The sequence below is a fragment of the Amphibalanus amphitrite genome, unplaced genomic scaffold, assembly GCF_019059575.1.
Source record: "Amphibalanus amphitrite isolate SeventyFive unplaced genomic scaffold, NRLGWU_Aamphi_draft 000444F_arrow, whole genome shotgun sequence".
Classification (NCBI taxonomy): domain Eukaryota; kingdom Metazoa; phylum Arthropoda; class Thecostraca; order Balanomorpha; family Balanidae; genus Amphibalanus; species Amphibalanus amphitrite.
In genome coordinates this window covers 463091-484672 of record NW_024881938.1, presented here as the reverse complement: position 1 = coordinate 484672, position 21582 = coordinate 463091, and the positions used below count along the sequence as shown (strand labels likewise).

Here is a 21582-nt window from a genome sequence, read left to right as displayed (position 1 = left end):
GCGGTCACGGCCAGTGGGCGGAGTTAAGTTGGGCCCGGCGTAACGTGATTGGTCAGCGCTCTTATCCAATCCGGTGCGGCAGCGAGCGAGCCTCTATCCGGGCGCAAAAACTGATTAACATTACGAGCCAACGACAAGTGCTCTAAATATTGATATTTTGTTAAGAGACCATATTGACAAAAATTGGCGCTTGAGCTGAAATATCGTATGCCAAAATTTCAAGCAGATTGGACAAAAATTGGAGAAATTATCGCCGAAAAACAGGGTCTCATGGGGTCTGAAATGCATAGTAGGAGACAATATGATACGGCTTAATACTTTGTTGTAGGTAATGACAAGAACATTTTTTTTTTTTAATCATTTTAACAAACTGCTCTTTTTCAGTGATAATTGTATTAACTATTAAATGTTTTTGTTCCATTGATTAAACATGTAACAAATACCAATTTTCCATATAATATCATCGTAGCATATTTTGAGTAAGTTGACATCAACATTACTACAACTAGCATATTCCATTTACGCGATGCCCAATTTATGAGCCGTGTTTGAGTTACGGAGTGACGTTGTTGTGACCAACGCAGTTCCGAAGCGTTCACCGAGAGTGGATTATGTTACCTATCTCATGACTCATACACAGATGTTTGTCCAATGCCACCCGGTCCATATTTTATCTTTTGGCTGTGTCTGTGACGGAGATAGTCACTATTCCGAGTACTTGGATGTGACGGATTCGCTCCCCTGCTTGGTCGTGTAGGTTCACTGTCGGTCGGCTTGTTTAGCCGACCCGCTCGGGCGGCTCCATTCACAGAACTGTGGGCAGCTATCCGGCCGTGGCGGGCCGCATGCTCCCGGCGACCGACTTAGGCGCCAGTGCATGCAATGTGTTTAACGACACACGAAAAGGGCCGATCGGGCGCATTGTCAGGCGCCTGGCGTGTTACACCGTCCTGTCTGTGGTCGTCGTGAGGCGCCCCCGTCCCTGGCCGGGTCGTCGGCTGTCCATCCCGTGCCGCTGCCCGTGAGCCGTGCATGGCGAGACGGTCATTTGCATCCGTCTCTCCCACGAGCCGCCCAGTGGAATGTGCGGTACGGACGGACAGCGCCTCGGCTGCGTCAGACATGGCCGGCCATGCGTGTCGCAGAATCACTGGCTCCGCTGCTCACGGGCCGGGCTGGGAACGTGCCGACACGCGGATCGGAGCCAGCCGATGTATTCAAGACTGCTAGTGCTGACCGTTGAAGGATGTGGATTAATGCAGTGACCCAACGAATACGGCGGTTTAACAATGCGCAAGTTAGATTACATGCTAATTTAGACCCGTGCGAGACCTATTTAAGATAGGAATTACTTAGCATTCTTATGTCAATGAAATCCAGTCGCTAAGGTGCGTCTCATCAAGACTGGCTCAGATCGAAGCTCACTCCCTCCCACCGAGAGCACTGTTCCGGTCTTCCCTGATTTCACCGCTAACAGGACGCTTTTTGGCCATTTTTATGTGTTCGCGCCGCGCTTTAGCGTGTAACCTTGGAGGCGCTCACAATGCTAATCGCCCCCAATTTGACAGTCGGAAGTGTCGTTTTTGTTCTGGCTGTCTGCGTGTCCGCCTCGTTGCGCCGGTACGTCCCGTGACCTGCCAGCGGTGTATTGTGGGCCGGTCTGTCGCCCCCTCATTATGGTCCCGCTCGGTTCTAATAGTGCGGCGGTCTGCGTTCAAGCTAGGACGGGTGTGTGTGTGGGGGGGGGGGGGGGGAGGAAGGGGAGTACCTACCTACACTGAAACAATACTGTCATTGAGTGTTTATGGTGAACGCTGTTAGTTCGTTTAGTTTACAATGATAAACGTGCTCGGTTTTGAAGCTTAATTTTGCTTCGTTAAATTTATAATCACGTGCTTAATAGTTATATTTGATCAAGTGTATTCTTGTTTGCACTTTCTTCTCATATTTTACCACTTACAACCAGTCTCCCACCACTCGTCTTCGAGTACTTGGCAACCATTTACCATTCTGACTGCAAATTGACTGTAATTAGTGTAATTACGCACATTGAAAACCTATGAGTTTTGTCAGTGCAAACCCGATGACGAAACGATACCCATCCTTCTCTTAGGTTTTACTACCAGGACTCTGGTCAGAAGGTGTGCACTAAATGTATACGGGTGTCCTCCACGGCCACCGCCCGAGACGTGATCGCGGCGCTGGCCGAAAAGTTCCGGCCCGACATGAGAATGCTCTCCACTCCCCGCTTTGCCGTCTACGAGATCCACGAGAGCGGAGGTGGGTGTTTCTGTAGGGTGGCGGCAGGTGCCTGTTTAGTAGCCGTTGATGTGGATACAGTATAGTTGGCGTCTTCTAGTTGGGTATGATTCTAGTTGGGTACAGTATAGTTGGGTATGATATTGTCTTATATTATCTTGCTATTAAAACGTATAACCTCACTGTTGGCGACGCTTTCGTTCGAATCTCCTTTCATGGTGTGGACTGTATTTAATCGCGCATCGCACAGCATTTGGTTGTTTGGTGACCGAGATCCAGGAGGAAAATGGTTTAATTGGAAAATTGGAAAAATAAATGTTATAACCTATCACGTTAGCCTAGTTAAGATACAACTAAATATTGGATACAGGATAGAGCGCCGGATGCCGACGACTAAGGAACCTCCTTAGGAAGTATATTTGGACCTAATAAAAGAGCGCCGGATACCGACGGCAAAGGAACCCCCTTCTTAGGGCGTATGTTAGGGCCTAAATAAGAGAGCGCCGGATACCGACGTCAAAGGAATCCCCTTCTTAGGGAGTATGTTAGGGCCTAAAATATGAGAGCGCCGGATACCGACGTCAAAGGAATTCCCCTCTCAGGGAGTATGTTAGGGCCTAAATAAGAGAGCGCCGGATACCGACGACAAAGGAACCCCCTTCTCTGGGCGTATGTTAGGGCCTAAAATATGAGAGCGCCGGATACCGACGTCAAAGGAAACCCCCTTCTCAGGGCGTTTTAGGAATGTTTTAGGATAACAAAGGATAGTCAGTAGACCTGGTCACCGGAACCGATACGCCTACCGCATCTCCGTCGAATATCTCATCTGTGTGTAGACCGCGCACTGTTTCACTTCTCACTCGGGCTTCTCACACACTTTGTCTTCTAGTTCACTATATTTGGCGGACAAGGCAGCGAAACGTACCGGGAAGAGAGCCAGGGGCAGCGCAGTGTCCCCGTCGAAGTCGAAAGGTGAAGTGAGGGCCGGGGGTGTTTACAACTAGTTTATATACAGCGACAGGGGGTGAAAACAAGACGCGTTGAGGACGGTCAGAGCACACAGAAAAGGCTAAAAATGGCCCTGGCGTCCAGCGCTCCACCCGGAAGACACACACGCCGGGCGCGCACGTGCGTGCCCCACACAATGGCCCGGACCTGGGCCGGTCCTACGCAAACAGGGAGCCGCCCTGCCGCGCCGGCCGGCCAGCCGGGTCAGAGGGGACGCCAGCGTCCCGCGACCGCGGACGGCGCTCGGCTCGGCGGCGCGGCGGCGGTTCGGCTCAGCAGCGCTGAGTCTTTCGCCCGTACCGCCTTGCATAGGTGCAATTTGTCGGTAACATCACTCCCCCCTGTGTTCGGCTTCACTGCGAACGTCGAACACAAACATTTGACCGACAAATTGAACAGCGCAAACGAACAGTCAAGAAAGGTGATAACCGAAACGGGCGCGGGTAACTATCATTTCCAAGCTCCATACAAGTAAAACACGCACAGCATTCCAGAAAGGTGCGGAGCGAGGTAAAGCGGGCCTAACACTCGCGCGCGGAGACGGGTTACCTTTACACAGCCCTGAACTCAGACTCAGGTCCCTGTCAGGAAGGCACAAAAAAATACCAGAGCCGTCGCGAACGGTCAGTGGTCAGGGGGCGTCAAGTCACACGCACAATGGAAATGACGGACGACTGCTGAATACCCTCGCCGAGAAAAAACACAGATGGACAGGGTAGCACCGGCCATGGGGGGCTGGACGGTTGGTACACTCGGGGGTGGGACCGCAGCAGGCAGTGATCAGTTGTCCACGGGACGCAGCCATGAGCGCTGCGTGTTCAGCTCCTCCCGGGCGGCGCTCAGTTCGCGCACCACGGACAGCAGCTCCTGGTTGCGCGCCTGGAGCCTCTCTTTGTCCCGGAAGGTGACCAGACGCTGGGCGATCAGCCGTCCGGCGGAGAAGGTGTCCAGCTCGAGCTCGTACCGGGGCGTGGCGACGAACCCGCCGCGCGCCTCCTCCACCTTCTTCAGCGGCACACAAAACTGCGCCAGGTCCGCTGTCTGGGCGGCCAGCCGATCCCTCTCGTGTTGTACGATACGCAGTCGCCGGCGGGCGCCGTCAGGCTTGGCGCGTGCTGTCTCCAGCTCCCGTAATGCCTCGTCATTGTTGCCTGTGGGAGAGTCGATCGTCTGCACCGCCGCCTCATAATCCTCGCGCTGTCTCTGGATGGCCGGCGTCCACTTATCAATGTCCTTCAGGATCTGGTCGAGGCACAGTTTGAACTGCTTGCTCTCGACCTCTGTGGCCGTCAGCTGCTCCTTGGCCTGACTGAACCCGGTGAAGATCTGTGTGAGCGTTATGCCCTGCCACAGGAGCCTGCTGATGTTGGCGGCGGACGGTGACATGGCCTCCACCGCCTCGTCTGACAGGTTGGTTACATTTGCGGGTGATCGCCTGCATCTGCTCCTCGCAAGTCTCCAGCTGGTTGCGCAGCTGGAGGATCACCTTGTCGCGCTCTACCAGGTGCTGGCCGTGCTGGGTGTGCGTCTCGTCTAGGTGCGCCTTCAACTGGCTTTGCTGCTTGCTGGTCGAGCTCAGCAGTGACCGCAGGTCGTCCATCGAGCGCAGCATCTCATTCGACTTGGCCTCCGCCTTCTCAACGCCCTCTTTGTAGGGCTGCGCCAGCCGCTCCTGTGACCGCAGCTGCTGTCGATAGTTTTCCTCCTGCTCGATCTCGGCCTCACGCTGCAGCCGGGGCTTCTCCACCAGTTCGGTGAACCGCTGCTCCAGGTCGACCGCCTGCTGTGTCAGCCGTTCTTTTTCCGCCTGCTCCGTCCCCAGCTGGTCCATCTTGTTGGCAAGGTCGGCCTGCAGCTGGAGGATCCGCGAGCTGTGCTGGCGGCGCAGCGTGGACAGCTCCTCTGCTTGCGACTTCAGGCTCTCCAGCAGCAGAGACATCTGCTTCTCCAGCACCTCCTTCTCACTCGCCATCTTCCTCTCTCTGTACTGGAAACTGATCTCCTTGGCGACAATTTCCCCCACCTGTGCCAACGCCTGACACTTGGCCGCATTAGCTGCAGCCAGTTCAGCTCCCCGGTCTTCAAGCTCAGCCGTCAGCCGGGCCACCTCAGCAGCGTGCCGCTCCAGCTGCTGTTCCAGGCTCGCCTTGTCCGAAAGCACCTGGTCGCGCTCCCGACAGGCGGCCAGCTCAGCGGCCAACGCCCTGGTGAGGCCGGCATCTGCCTTCCTGTAGTCTGCGGTGGCCGTGGTCCGCTGCTCCTGGGGTCTGGCAGCTGCCTGCTGCTGCTCCTCCAACTGGCTGGACTGCTTCTGCAGCTCCTGCTGAGCCCCATGTAGCTGCTGGCCCAGCTCAAACTCATTCTGTTCTGTGAGTGCATCTGCTGAGACAGCAGCGACCGATACATATCTCTCGGCGACGTAGGAGTTGATGATGACCTGGTACTTCCCTGCGACCTCTGGAAGCTTCTCGAGCTTTCTCTCCGTTGCCTGTAGTCGCTGAATAGCCTGTCGCTTGTTGTTGGGAAGTGTAGGACTTGTCTCCTTCCACAGCAGACCGGTCTCGTATCGCTCTCCACTTTTGGTCGGGTTTCTTTCCAGCATCTGTAGTGCTTTCTTATCCTCCTTCGATCGTGACGTCGTTTCACTGTACTTTGCTCCAGATGCTTCTGTAGACCACCATTTGTTGACGCCAGCGCACAGCTCCACTTCGCTCTCACTCGATTGACGTCTCAGAAACATGACCCGGCGCATGCTGCTGGGCACGATGTCAGACACGCAGCCCGTCAGTGTCCACCCTAGGTCTGTCTTCACAGCGGCCGGTTGATTCGGACGTCCCACACGCACCTCCCGTTGCAGCACTGCTTCAAGGACGTTTGCACCGATCAACAGCTTCACCTGCCCGCCATTATATTGCGGGAACTCCAGATCACGAAGGTGCTCAAACCTCTGAAGCTGACTCTTCGTCATTGAAGTCGCAGTCACATTCAGCGCTGGCACAGACCACACTTCAGGAATGTTGATGCACTTCTTTGCCCCTGTGCCAAGGGGGCTGATCTTCAGTTTCACTCTCTCGGACGGACGCTGAGTGCCACTGGTCTCCACGTTTTGTATGCAGAGCGGGTGTCGCTCCCCGGCAACGCCCAGCTCCTCCAGAACATCCTCACGACACAGTGATGTCTGAGCTCCAGCATCCAGGAGTGCCAGAACGTCTGTCGAACCACGGGGCCCGTGAACCCGCACAGCAACAATCTGTAGCAGTGTGTCTGTGTCCGTTTTTACCGAGGCCGCTACAAACGGCTGGTTCCCGGAACTACCTTCAGCTGAAGATTCAGGCGCTCCCGTGGTTGTCCCTGCTGACGACTGATCCCTCCTCGAGTTGCTCTGATCGGTTCCTGACCGACTTGATCCGCGGTGGAGAAGCGGATGGTGCGTGAGCTTGCATCCCTTCACATTGCACCGCCGAGACACTTTGCAGCTTCTGCTCCAGTGGCCCTTCTTGAGGCATGAAAAGCAAAGACCTTCTTCATAGGCAACAGCGCTTCTTGCGTCTGGGGTCTTGGCCTTGAATTCTGAGCAGTCGCTCAGCCTGTGGTTACTGCTGCACACCACGCACACTGGCAGAGAGCGGGCCTCTGGTTCGGTTTCACCATTAGCTCCTGTCGCCAGCGCTGTTCGCCGAACAGGGCCGTCCCTTGAAGCAACTGTTGCACGTTTCAGTTCCGATGTTGAAGTCCCGGACTGGACAGCAGAGAAGCTCAGGATGCTGACTTGGACTTGGAGCCACTCGGTGAACGTCTCCAGAGTCGGTCTCGTCGGTCGCAGCCGGAACACTTCACGGCCCCACTCTCGGGCTAGCTCGCTCGGCAGCTTTTCGACCACTCTTCTCAAGTTTTCACTGCTTGACAGGTCACTCGCATAGCCGAGATTTCGCAGGACGGTGACTGTGTTATGGACGACCGCATAAAACTTCTCCATCGCTGGGAGGTCCATTACTGACGGTGGCGAGGTCATGAACACATTTCGCAGGTGGGCCTGGATGATGTCTTCCTCTCGTCCGAACCTATCTTGCAAAGTTTTCAAGGCCTCGTGATACAAGTCACCGTTGAATAACATGCCGTCAATGGCCTGGGCCGCGGGCCCTTCCACCGCGTTTTGAAGGTGAGCCATGCGCTCAGCATCCGACAGGGACGGCTGATCATGCACCAAGGCTTTGAAAAGACCAATCCAGCGCGGCCACTCACGTGCATTTCCACGGAACGTTGGCAGTGTCAGTCGCGGTATGCTCTTTACGAACGCTGATGGTCCTGCCAGGTCATTACGTCGGGGTGAGGCCGGCGTTGCGATCCAGCTGGCACGAGCCAGTCCGTCATTCTTGAGCACCCCATTCTCACCTTGAGGAACACCGACAGCTCTGGGTGATGACGAGATGCAGCGAGAAACTTCGCCACCATTGGATGCCGGCCGCTGCTCACCTGACGTATCACGGACGGCTCTCGATATATCGCATTGCTCAGGCTCCACCTCCACTGGGATTTCGTCATCAAAGTCGTTTCTCCGCTCCCATTCAAGGTCATTTTCTGCAGCCCTCAGAAGTCTTGCCCTCTGCTGCGCTCGTTCCACCTCCTCTTCTAACTCCTTTTCCTCCATCATCCTCTTCTCTTCTTCCATCCTTTCTTCTTCTCTTCTCCTCTGAGCTGTTCTTTCTTCCTCCTGTTTTCTCAGCTGTCTTTCTCTTTCTTGCCTGGCTTTCAAATGCTTCAGCTCCAGGCTCTTCATTTCTGCCGTTATTGCAGCTTCCCTGGACGCCGCTCTGGAGACTCCTGAAACACGGGATCCATTTACTCTACTCCCCCCGTGATGCCACTTTGATGGTGGTGGTCTGTCATCTGCTTGCGACGCCGCGCAGCAGCTCATTGGTCGGTGCGTAGTCGCCTCTTCAATTCTTTTCACCGTCTCGGCGTGCCGTGCCGTCAGTCGGGTGGCGTACTCTTCCGCTTCTTCCAGTTCGCAGACCTCCTGCACCTTCTCAACATAGGTGTCATTGGCCTCCATGAAACCATCCAGTGTCGCATTCAGGGTTTCGAGCCGCTTCTTTAGTTCTTCCTCGCTAGCTCGGCGCGCGATCTGAGCCTCCGCCGTGTTACAGGCACGAGTAAACGCGGCGGCCTTGCGCCCGCGCTGAAGTTTCAGGTGCTTCAACACGCATGCAGTGTCTCCAGCTTCCTCACCGGCAGTGTCCTGACTCACCGTCGCCGTCTCTGTGTTCTCCGCCTGAGTCGAATCTTCCATCATCGGAACTTTCTTCTCGATCCGACTGGCACACACGAGGCACAGCTTGTAACCTACAATCAATCAGTAAGTCGGCGACGGGCAGCCACAACGGACTTCAGTTCTCACTTCAGGCCCGGACCATCCGGCCCGGAGGACCAGAAAATGTTGGCGACGCTTTCGTTCGAATCTCCTTTCATGGTGTGGACTGTATTTAATCGCGCATCGCACAGCATTTGGTTGTTTGGTGACCGAGATCCAGGAGGAAAATGGTTTAATTGGAAAATTGGAAAAATAAATGTTATAACCTATCACGTTAGCCTAGTTAAGATACAACTAAATATTGGATACAGGATAGAGCGCCGGATGCCGACGACTAAGGAACCTCCTTCTTAGGAAGTATATTTGGACCTTATAAAAGAGCGCCGGATACCGACGGCAAAGGAACCCCCTTCTTAGGGCGTATGTTAGGGCCTAAATAAGAGAGCGCCGGATACCGACGTCAAAGGAACCCCCTTCTTAGGGAGTATGTTAGGGCCTAAAATATGAGAGCGCCGGATACCGACGTCAAAGGAATTCCCCTCTCAGGGAGTATGTTAGGGCCTAAATAAGAGAGCGCCGGATACCGACGACAAAGGAACCCCCTTCTCTGGGCGTATGTTAGGGCCTAAAATATGAGAGCGCCGGATACCGACGTCAAAGGAAACCCCCTTCTCAGGGCGTATTAGGAATGTTTTAGGATAACAAAGGATAGTCAGTAGACCTGGTCACCGGAACCGATACGCCTACCGCATCTCCTTCGAATATCTCATCTGTGTGTACACTGTAAACCAAATCTACAAGTTGGCTCCTTGTTACAAGTTTGGTTCCAATTCGCATAGGCGTCACCTTGTCGATTCACCAGCCCCAGGCTTGTTGGCTAACAAACTAACAGTTTGTCTACAAGTTTGGTTCCAATTCGCATAGGCGTCACCTTGTCGATTCACCAGCCCCAGGCTTGTTGGCCAACAAACTAACAGTTTGTCTACAAGTTTGGTTCCAATTCGCATAGGCGTCACCTTGTCGATTCACCAACCCCAGGCGTGTTGGCCAACAAACTAACAGTTTGTCTACAAGTTTGGTTCCAATTCGCATAGGCGTCACCTTGTTGAGTACTAGTCTGGGCCTTGTGCACCTACCAACTTCTGGATAGGCATATAGCCGTTTCCTTGTCGGTTCAACAACCCCTAGTTTACAAATTGTCAACAAGTAAGTGTACTAACGCTCAGTTCGAACTTGTTCTTCCACACAATCGCTTTGTTTGCGTTGATAACCTTAAGAACTTACGATTCGCGTTCGTTTTCAATTGCCACGATACTGATTCAGGAAATATTTTCTATACGGACAGGTCATTTTTTTGCTGGAAGTGGTGCACAAAATCATGACTGGCATCAGTTATTGCTCAAAGGCTTGCGCTGACAAGAAACGAAATACTGATGGGTTATATAATCGATGAATGCATACACCACATCCATTCGGAAGTTTCTGGAATCATTAGTATTTATTACGGTCACGTACCTACATCACGTAGTATGTAATTTGTTGTGAAATGTGGACCATATTTAGTGCCGGCCGCCCCCCAGCGCTACCTGGTGCTTGTTTGGTCACCTCCCCAGCGCCACCTATTGGCTCTGTTTTAGGATGGAGCAGATTGCGGGTCAGATTCTGTGGACGGTGGCGCGCCTCTGGTGAGGAAGGTGTGAACCACAGGGCACACGTGGCACACTGACCCAGTTTTGCATCAGCTGATCGCCGCAATAAACTAGTTGACGGTCATCGTGTTTGGGCCGTGGAGGTGCGCCGATTTAGCCGCATGATTTTGAAACTCGCAGATATAGCTCAATTTATTGTAACCAGAGCAGCATTCAGAGTGACTAAACCAATCAGGCGAATTAACCCTCGCCCTGGCAGGGCATTTTTCATAACACGGCCTGGCAGGGGGGGGTCGATGCGACCCCCCCCCTCGCGATTGGCTCCTATGGCACCTAGAAACACCAAATTTGGTAGGTAGGTGGGCCTCCTGGAGTTCTCGCCCCTGTGCAAATTTGGTTGCTCTAGGTCAATATTTAGGGGGGTTTTGGGGGGTATAAATGTAAAAATTTCGCTAAAAACAGGTCAAAAGTTTTTCGCTTATAACTTTTGATCTAATTAAGATAGAGCAAAAAGAAAAGCACAAGTGAACTCAGCACGTCAAGGCGCGTCGAATGATATACTTTTTAGATTGCTTACGTGTACTAAAAGTTTTTCTTAAATTTTAAGTAAACTTAAATTAATAAATTAAGTTAAAGTTAACTAAATTGCATCATATCGCATATCATTCGATTCGGCTGATCACCAGGAACACAATGATACCATTGTTTAAGCTCTAGCGTCATTGTGTGCCAAGTTATTGGCAAAAACGTCATTTGACCTCAGTTGACCTCATTCGACCTGACCCATGGATAAGTACACCAAACAAAGAAGCACCAAGTGACCTGCTGTTAAGTGCTGTGGTTTCAAAGCACAAAATTGATAGAACGAAGCGGATATCTCCAGTATTTTCCGAATTTAGTATTTTCCCATAGGCTTAACATTACGACGTTATGACCTCTAACTGACCTCAGGTCAGTGACCTCAAAAAACCCGAAATATATGTTATACAACTCGGTGACCTTAGCACATCCTGAAAGTTTGAAGGAAATCAGTGCAAAACTGTGAGTTGGACAGGTGCAAAAAGAAAATTGAAATTTGACCATGACCTTGTACCGTTTTTTCTGACCTGGTGACCTGACCCAAGGTCACCCGGACCTGAAATTTACAGGTCATATGTAAAAAGGTTGCCCCATAGGCTGTGCCAAATTTGGCGGCGCTGCGCGCCGCCGTTTTTACGCTATCCTCGAAAAACCTTAGGGGGGGGTCGCATCGACCCCCCCCCTGCCAGGGCGAGGGTTATAGTCCGTTTTTCTTAAGTTCGACCCTCACTCAAAGCATCTTTTTGAACAGAGCACGAGAATTGCTGAGTGAATGACTGGGAAATCTGGCCGGCGCACAATGTATTCAAAGAATGAATACTATTTGCAAAATGTGTTATAAACACCGGTAAAGTAGCATAGTGTTAAACTCCATGCGTTGAATTGATGAGCTCAGTTATAATTCCCGACAGCTCGTGTATTGCTAAGGAATTTGAAATGTAGGCAGATTCACATTGCGAGTCGGGAAAACAGAGTTCAATTGCTAATAATTTTGGTCAAGTCAATCATATGTGAAAAGCAATGTGCGCCGACCAGTTTTCCCAGTTATTCACTCAGCAATTCTCGTGCTGTGTTCAAAAAGATGCTTTGAGTGAGGGTCGAACTTAAGAAAAATGGACTATAGTTTCGTAACATAATTATTACTATTGACTGGAGACAATTCCAAGTGCATATTTTCGAATGGATGTGGTAAATGCATGAGGTATAAGGTATACCTATCGTGCACCGTCAGCATATAAGTCTTTGAAGCAAGAACTGCTGCGTATGTGGAAGAACATGGTTTTGTGCATCGCATCAAGCCAGAAGTATAACATGCCCGTATGACGGATATTTCCACATTGACCATAACAATCATGGCAGTTGCACGATCACGCAGATAATTCGAATAAAGCATGATCGCCAACCAGATTAGCTTTTACAGCCCATATATGTCCATCAGTTAAGTTAAAAATATAAAGAGTTGAATTAAAGGCAAATAAATGTATTTATATAAAAAAAAACACCGACCGCAAAACATCTGCTCACATGTGCATGCAAAGGTCTGGCCCACTTACATTGCGCGCGCAGGGGAAGGGAGGCGTCTCGACCGCGGGTATAGGCACGATTAGTGCGTCCCGCAGGCCAGAGCGGGCCTCACTCACAGCACGAACACCACAGTTCACAGATTTCACTTTTTACTGCACAAATGCTGGAACAGCCCTCGTCGCTGATCCATGCTGCACGGCGGCCGCGCGACAACTGCTGGTTTGAACGGTTTGAAACCGCCGCGCCGGGGCCGGACGGCGACCGCTGATTGGTCCGCCAAGTCTGACGTCACGGGCGCAGCTGACCATGTGTATGCTGACCAGCTGACCAGTACAAGTTAGGCGCCGGTTAAATAACCATGCGGCAACAAGTTTCCAAAACTGGTTAAGAAACAAACGTTGAAACAAATGTAGAGTTGGTCTGGATACTGAGAAGTTGGTGTGCATAGTAACTATTGACTCGTAGTTGTCATCTGACAAGCAATGCACCAGACAACGGCTTGTTTGAAAAGTATCAGTTGGTAAACATACCAAGAGATGATTGGTTATATTACACAAGACTTGTCAATTTGGTTTACAGTGTACAGGGTGTCTCAAAAGTTCGCTTACAGGTACCAGCCATGCTTTTTTGTCAATAATTCTGAATCAACATGAAATTAACAGTCGAAATTTTGCATGGGCATTGGTAACAACCTTTCTCAAGCAGCTTCATTGTTTTCAAGCGCATTCGACCCTTCATGAGCACACAAAAAGGGTTCACCTCTGACCATGGATCAGGCATGAAAATGGAGGTCGCATACTCGGGTCGGCTGAGAAACTCTCTGCTTCACGAGTAATGGGAATGGTTAGGTCGGAAATGACACATGGCAAAGTGTCGGCGAGGATGAGTACAACATGATGGTCATCTAATAAAAACGGTGGCTAAAATTTTTGAAGGACAAAACCATGCGAGACTAACAGCGCTTTGAACGACCCTTGTACCGCAGCAGACTCGTGCTCCGGAAAGCAGCTGAAAATGCAGTCCTAACTATTGAAAACTGACTAGAAGCTCACAGACAGAGGTTACCCAGTTTCAAAAATTGCAGGTCATCATAAAATAAAGACAAAATATCATTTAAAATTGTTTATAATATCTATAACGCTAAATTTTGAGGGAAAATAATGCGAAAATCGTCAATGCTGAGGATAAATGACCCTCCAAAAGTGTTAATTAATGTAAAGTTTTATCTAACGAAGTTTCAAGAGGCAGATCTGGAGCAAATAGCTTTCTTTTACACACAAAATCCGGACAAAACCGCACGATGGACAGGTTTTGGCCGTTTACAAAGCAGAACCTCTCCTGAGGAAAACACTCCGGAACCCAGCGAAGGTCTTGGCATTGGGAATGACGAGCGTTCGGGATTTGCAAATTTTGCAAAATGTGTCTAAAAAACAGATGGCCGACACATTCTGCTACGATATGCTGCGAAAAATTTGCCCCTGGCTTTTCCCATTTGTTCAGGAATGGGGTTGTTTTGAAAAGGAAAATGGTGCTTGGGAGGTCGGCGCCAGTCATTCATGAAGGAGTTAGCGCCAGAGAAGACCTACAAAATACTCACGGATGGTGTCGATGCAAGCTATCGGCTTTCAGGGAGAAGCGGATGTTGCCGGGGAGCTCGTCAAACCTAAATCCGACGCAGAAACTGCGGGGGATTCCCCTACAAGAGCTTGAAAGCTGGTAACCTTTTATCAGCCTCCGGCAGCTGACGGAGTGACGAAAATCAGTATGGGCAAATATTTTTGGAGATACAGCAAAGGGTTTGGTTTCCAACCTTCCGAATCAGTTGTCAAAGCATGCATATTTGTCTAGTGTACACACGGACACCAAAACCTTAGATTTTTGGCCGGTTCTTATATGCTTTATTGACATGGGAAATGTGTAAGCGAACTTTTGAGACACCCTGTAGACCGCGCACTGTTTCACTTCTCACTCGGGCTTCTCACACACTTTGTCTTCTAGTTCACTATATTTGGCGGACAAGGCAGCGAAACGTACCGGGAAGAGAGCCAGGGGCAGCGCAGTGTCCCCGTCGAAGTCGAAAGGTGAAGTGAGGGCCGGGGGTGTTTACAACTAGTTTATATACAGCGACAGGGGGTGAAAACAAGACGCGTTGAGGACGGTCAGAGCACACAGAAAAGGCTAAAAATGGCCCTGGCGTCCAGCGCTCCACCCGGAAGACACACACGCCGGGCGCGCACGTGCGTGCCCCACACAATGGCCCGGACCTGGGCCGGTCCTACGCAAACAGGGAGCCGCCCTGCCGCGCCGGCCGGCCAGCCGGGTCAGAGGGGACGCCAGCGTCCCGCGACCGCGGACGGCGCTCGGCTCGGCGGCGCGGCGGCGGCTCGGCTCAGCAGCGCTGAGTCTTTCGCCCGTACCGCCTTGCATAGGTGCAATTTGTCGGTAACACTCACAATAGTCTTCGAAAGCTTATGCGGTGTTTTTTTTTTTTTAATTCTTCGCTGTGATTTATACGGCTCTTGATGATAAGTTTATCTATGGTTTATCTCATTAGATCCACCGTTCCACCCTACAGCCTCACGTCCGAGTCAATGCCAGTTTGAACGCTTATCTCTTTTAAGTGTGACTTCATTTCAATCTAGAAGTAGCATTTCTGCGTTAAATGGATTGTCTTTGTATAGGAGCAACGACCTCCGAGACATTAAATTTGATGGATCTCGTGCTCGCCTCGTGGCTTGGTGACATTTGACCGTAAATTTCTCAGAGGAGCGTCAGCTGGATATGGATGAGCGACCACTGCACGTGCAGCTCAACTGGAACCAGGACGACCGCGAGGGCCGCTTCTTGCTCAGAAACCTCGACGAAAAACCCTGGGTGAGCGCACATAAGATAATTATTGAGTTACGGTGCGGCAATTTTATTGTTGTTTGCTGGATTTATTATGTATGATATTGGCTGCTGAACACATGAATTCGATTGTTGTCCATGATGATATACTATCAGATGAATGGTGTTTTGACACATTGTGATCTTCACAGCCGCGTCGGGGTAAGGTGAGCAAATGACATTCACCCAAACACTGCTGTTATTTCCCGGTATAATGAATATCCGGATGCTGGCTGCTGGTGTTTAAATTGTTTTGCTCACGGCCTTCGTTGCCTATTTGCTTTCATAGGATATTTGAGCTGTCATCGATTTGTATCGAAGCCGCCCTCACTGGTTTGCATGTTTGTCATTTCACGATACCGGATACTGCGAGCCTGTTTTTTTCTCCCCATAAAGCTTAACTGTGTCTGCGCTTGAAGTTTTCCGTCCAAAACAGTAGAAATCGTAGCGAGTGATAAATCCTGTTCAATTCTGCATGGTTATTCGTCAATTTGTTTGGTGGGATTTGCTTATTTACTTTGATATTTTATCAAGCGCTTAGTTATCGGCCTGTGTTAGTGCTTGTTTAGGTCATTTTTTTTCGAACATTCAGATTGATGATTTGCTTAACATGTTTCTCATCACCATACTTATTGCTTTCAGTCATGTCTGTTCAGTGTGTTGCAAGTGCAAGCCCTGCTTGTCTAAAATTGCCGTTTTTTCTTAGAATTCAAAGATGACCGCCCATGTACTGTAAACCACTCATGGGTCATATTCTGACCGCTGTCACGCCACCGCCGGTTTCCCAGTCCCTGAATCCGACCAGAGAGCCGACTGGCGGCGGCGGCGTTGACAGCAACTTCAAGCGGAAACTGAGCCGCAGGGAGAAGAAGCAGATGAAGAAACAGGACAAGCTGCGACGCATGCAAAGCAGCAACGAAAACGACCCGGGCGTCGCCGAGAAACTCTATACCGGTAAGGAGGGGTCTTGGCTATCTCCGATTCTTCATTGCTACAATTGCCGGTGTCCTGTGCTTTTCGTAGGAATTGGTGGTCCAAGCTGAAAACTCATATCTTGAATAAGTTGTAGGCAGCTGCTTTTTGTCGTGTTTTGGGCAAGTGATAATATAGCATGGAATGCTCAGTCATACAGGGACGTAGCCTAGTTTCTGACTTGTAATGTGTCTCAGTCACTCGTGATTTTTTCTCTTTTATCAGCCCTATTGCGTAAGATGCTTTTTTCGTTACCTCCTATCAATGGCTTTTGCGATTGCGGCTTTCCGCTGGCCGGCTGGCTGGTTTATTCACTGACTGGTCGATGGTCATTGCTCGTCATTGACCGGCTTCACAATAGACCAGTGTGACCCGCGGCTGTGTGGGGAGGCTCAAACAACAAGAGCCAAATGAACAGTTCGAGTCGAAATTACTGCAGTCAGACATCGAGTGGGTTGAAATAGTGCCGTTATATTGCAGTGAGATTAGAATTGTAATTGTAGAGTTGCCGATATTGGTGACGGCATGCTTTGCTCATGTTGTGCAATGCAAAAAGAATTAAAATGGGGCTCACCTATGTCCCATCCCACCCAGCTTCATCATTCTCACTAATTGACTCTCACATCTCTCCGTGTCGTTCTTACAGAGCTGCCGGAGACGAGTTTCACTCGCTCCATCAGTAACCCGGAGGCGGTGATGCGCCGCCGGCGGCAGCAGAAGCTTGAGAAGAAGCTACATGAGTTCCGCAGCCGAGACGGAGGACCCGACACGGGCGGCACGCTCAAGGTATGTACCGCTGAGGGATGGAGGCTTGGGTCCCTGTATAATGGCACATCGCTTCCAGCTGCTTACAGGTATTGGCGCTCGGTTTCCATGAAAATGTAAGCAAAGTTGACATGCTTGCTTACGTGTTTATGGAAGCGTGGCGGCTGGCGCCAACACCTGGTAGCGACGTGCCGTGAAACTGGGCCCCGACGGTTACATCTGATAAAGCGCAGGGTGTCCCGCTGCAGCTATTGTTCATGGTATCCAGTAACGACTCGCTTCTGCTGCATTTAACGAGAAGTTCATGGTTCGGACTCAAAGTTTTTTTTTAAGTTGTGAAGCCCAATCCTAAAAACTGTGTTCTGTGTAGTTTACTTGCCAGTGATGCAAGCATAAATCGTCGATCAATGGACAGAAAACCGCGAGTAGCTTAAGATCGCTTGTTTTTGCCATGTGTTAAAACCTTCCTAACCTATCGCACCTTTCTGTTTTGCTCAGATCTACGGCGAGAGTCTGTGCAGCGAGGTTCCGTACAAGACGCTGCTGCTGTCTGTGACGGACACGGCCGCTGTCGTGGTGGCTGAGATGCTGCAAAAGTACGGGCGACACTCAGAGGATCCCAACAACTACGCTCTGGTTCAGGTGAGTGGATGGTTTAGGATCTCAACAGCAGCCTGTTTTCAGTTGCAACAATTGGAAATATGCCGAAGGGATTAGTGGCCGGGGATACTAGTGTTGTCAAATATCGAGTATTCGAGGTGGATTAAATGGAATACGTTGTTGATATGTGACAACTTAGGCTAACTTCACGGTTACCTGTTTAGATGACCTGTTTAAGTAATTATTAGCGTGGGACCTTGTGTTCACCGATAGGTGGCGACACCTGTGTTTGCAGAGACGACGTTATCGGTTAGATAATGCTTGTATAAAATTATGCATTGCTTTATGTGTGTGTTTTTTTTTTTTTTTTACTCTGCATGTCCAGACTCCAGAGTCATTATGTCACAAAAGGCTAGACCGCATGTGGCCCTATCTCTACATAAACAATGCCTAGCGTATGGTGACGACGGGCGACTGATAATAATAGCCACTTGCCCGAAAAGTGTGTGCATTGTGCTGGATTGGCAGTCTGTACGGATGATGCACAAATGGCATTGTGACTCGCACTGCTGTTGGCTCTGGAGTCGTTGACACTTATCAAAAAGTAGTTGGTGTATATTTTGATAAGTCGTGGCAGCTGACCATAGAATGAGTTCCAACATGGCTGCGTTGGTTATTGGGCCAGCTCAGCTGTGGTGTAGTTAAGTTTGCAGATATCCTGACTGATCGGTCTTTTTTCTTATGCCGCGATGCACTGATTCTCATTTCTCTTTTCCGTTTTTGGTCCGCCAGTGTTCTTCAATTCGGTCCGTTATGCATTACCGATATTGGTTCGTGTGTGTGTGTTTTTTTTTTTGCTTAATATTTTTTTTGTCTCTAAAGCTATCACCACGATGTTGTCAGAAATCGGTGGCTAGAATTCAATCGGCAGTGTTTTGAAGAGAAGTAAGCCAACGTAGTCATGCAGCGCCATTCGGAGTTGTTTTATTACTCTCTGTGTTTTCATTCGGTGCAGACTCAACGACACCCAGTCTGGACCGATATGCTATGCCACACAGACTAGGGGATATTGTCCTGTAGTGGATTTCGCCGACAATTCCGTGGAATTGGATATTATGTGGATTGCTGGGTACACAAGGACAGTTGGTACACTTGTAGGATAGGTGCCTGTGATCAGTGTTTATTCTGCTACGCTGATACCACCTTACCGTTCGTAGTGTCACTCATATCACGTGTTTGGTGGCCGGTGACCATATGGTAACCGTGTGGTGACGCGCCATGATGTGTTGAATGGTGAGTGAATTAGCCGTGTGGTGACACAGCTCTGGTTAATGTGTGGTTACAGCGGTGTCGTGTGGTGACCGTTGGTGACCGCCTTTGCTCATCACTGTGCGATCACCGTCGTATGCTGACCGCTGAGTGTTCTATAGCCGTCTGATCGTTGACCCATGCCTCCATCTGCCCAGGTGGTGACCCAGGACCCGCAGCCCGAGTCGGCCGAGTATGTGTAACTGTCCGATCGTTGACCCGAGTCTCCGTCTGCCCAGGTGGTGACTCAGGACCCTCAGCCCGAGTCGGCCGAGTATGTGTAACCTTACAACCGTTGACCTATGTCTCCGTCTGCCCAGGTGGTGACCCAGGACCCGCAGCCCGAGTCGGCCGAGTACCGCCAGCCGACCGGGCCGTTTAACGAGTTTGTACTGGACGACGACGACTGTCCGCTGGCCATCCTCATGAACCAGCCGCCGATGAGAGGTCAGTCAGACGGGCAGGGGATAATGTGGAAGCACAGGGTGCGGGTTCGGGTACTGAATCCTGGGCCTCGTTTCATAAAGCGAGTCCGTAACTTACGGCGGTTTTTGGTCTTGTATTGCAAGCGCATGTGAAGCGATGACGATAGTGTGAATCGTTCAATTTAATTATCTTGCAAGCAAGAACAGAAGAGAGAAGGGGATATAAATTTATCGCTTCACATGCGCTTGCAATACAAGCCCAAAAAACGGCGTAACCTACGGATTCGCTTTATGAAACGGGGCCCTGGTCTCGTAGATTTAGTGCAACTCACAGCCACTTCTTGAGGACCATTGACGAGCCGCTCGATATTATAATGGAGGCGTCCGGCTTTATGCGCACACCAGTCCGGCGTTAACGCAACGCATGTGTGGCGCACTAAGCCGATATATGCGCAGGTGTAGCATTGCATGTCTACCCACAACTGATCAATCCCATTGGCTGATCTAACGATCGCTGTACAATGCACGTCCAAACGCCGTAGCTAACGCACACGATAATCGACTACCTGAAGAATATACCCCATTGATGCCAGCGTCTTTCCATTCGGTAGCCTCAGCCATTGAGTTGCCTTGAGAGATGGGGCTGGTTTTCCTTATGGATGGTTGTATCGAACGCTCTGAATACTAGGAAGACGCTCTGTGAGCTAGACAAACATCCTGCCTGGTGCTGCAGCGGACGTGCTGGGAGCATTATTTCATTGTCCTGTGTGGTGTGCGGCTTTGTCGTGGACAGCTAACTTTGACGGATATTAATTATAAGGAAAACTAGCTTTAGTGCTTTTTAGTAGACCAAAAGCCGAGCTGGCTGATAATATTGGTGGGTGGTTCTGAAAGCATGCTGTCGCCTTTGGCGCGAAGTTCGTCATACGACGCTAATCTATTAGGCGTCTACGAACTTTGGCTTTAAGGCGAACGGGGTAACAACTCGGGTGGACTGTGGGCCCGTAGTCCGTTCTGTGTTTTCATTAACTACCCGACTGATTCTCACGCGCTCGGGTCACTTAATTGATCGCACGCGAAACTTTGCATTAGGGTTGTATGCTGCACCACTCTTTATAGTTTGAACTTCATGAATGGTCTCCCACATAATTATCAGGCTGTAATTTCCTATCGAAGGTCGTTGATTTACTCTCATTTTACACAAAATGGACGGAATTCTTGAAGGCATTTGTCGTCGCCCACACTAGTTGCATTTTCGGAGATTGGCGTCGGTAAACCTATTTCACCAACGCACTGCCCTCGGACCGCTATACACTATGTGTGTCGGGTTTTGCTCGCTGTCTTAGACAGCAGAGATTAATCTACCCCGTGGGGCCCAGTCCTTTAAGAGGCTTAAAACTAAGTAATTGTTATCATAAGTGTTTCTTGGTGTTTCACTTGTCCCACTGATGTTAGCGGGAGTGCACCAAATGAACTCCTTTCCCTCGTTTGAGCTGCTAAAAGCTCTCAGCGAGGCATAACAGCCTCCGACTGCCCAGCAAAGGTCAAGGACGCGCCAAGCACTTAGCGGCTGCCTGCGCCGGTTTCCTCCATTTCGCCAGTCGCGTTTGAGGTTAGACGGAGTTCCTTTACGGCCGCCGACGTCTGGCGCGGTGCTCGCGGCTCGTAAGTAGCGCACAAGACCGAGAGTTGCGGTTTGGGACGGGTAGTAGAGGCTGGGCGGTGGTAGACCATGAACAGCATCCAATACTGAAACTGATGTTATGGTGTCTAGTGGTAGTTGACAGTTCGACAGCAAACTGGACTGCGGCTAGGAAGTTTTTGGCGGCTGCTTAGGACGGGGTTTAGATGTGGGTAACCCACGGTCGACATCCGGCACGAAGGTTTGGTGCTGTTGGCTTCTGACCGCCACCTAGGGTTTCCATAGCCTGTGGCGGTGTCCATAGCGAGGCAATCGGCTAATGGAGGCACCCGGCGTCCTGATCTCGTGTGTTATATGAGCTGCTGTCGACGCGTGACGACTTCGTCCGGGTACATCAGGCACGTAGCGTTTGAATGGCCGCTCCGTGGCCGTGGTACAGAGCCACATGCTGGTTTATATAATACAGGGTGGGGCAGAAAGATTTACCTCTTGATTTTCTTAAATATTTCGGCCCTGAACAAAGATATCAAATTGATTTCTGGCACATATATGCAGTAACATGTACACATCTCAGCGACGGCATAATGACTCAATATGGTCACCTTTGTCCTTCGCCACTGCTTCGAAACGTCCCTCTGCGGAGGGGCACGAGCG

General features: G+C 50.5%; 1 protein-coding gene across 1 annotated transcript in view; it reads left to right on the top strand.

Annotated features, from left to right (window-relative positions):
• The window catches only part of LOC122391556 (afadin-like), a 92164-nt gene that overhangs the window by 5666 nt on the left and 64916 nt on the right, over window positions 1-21582 (top strand). Inside the window, exons 3-8 of the mRNA XM_043385597.1 lie at window positions 2114-2280; window positions 15095-15204; window positions 16005-16170; window positions 16835-16974; window positions 17452-17595; window positions 19182-19308. Of these exons, the coding sequence (XP_043241532.1) occupies window positions 2114-2280; window positions 15095-15204; window positions 16005-16170; window positions 16835-16974; window positions 17452-17595; window positions 19182-19308 (854 nt within the window). The remainder of the gene's footprint in view (window positions 1-2113; window positions 2281-15094; window positions 15205-16004; window positions 16171-16834; window positions 16975-17451; window positions 17596-19181; window positions 19309-21582) is intronic.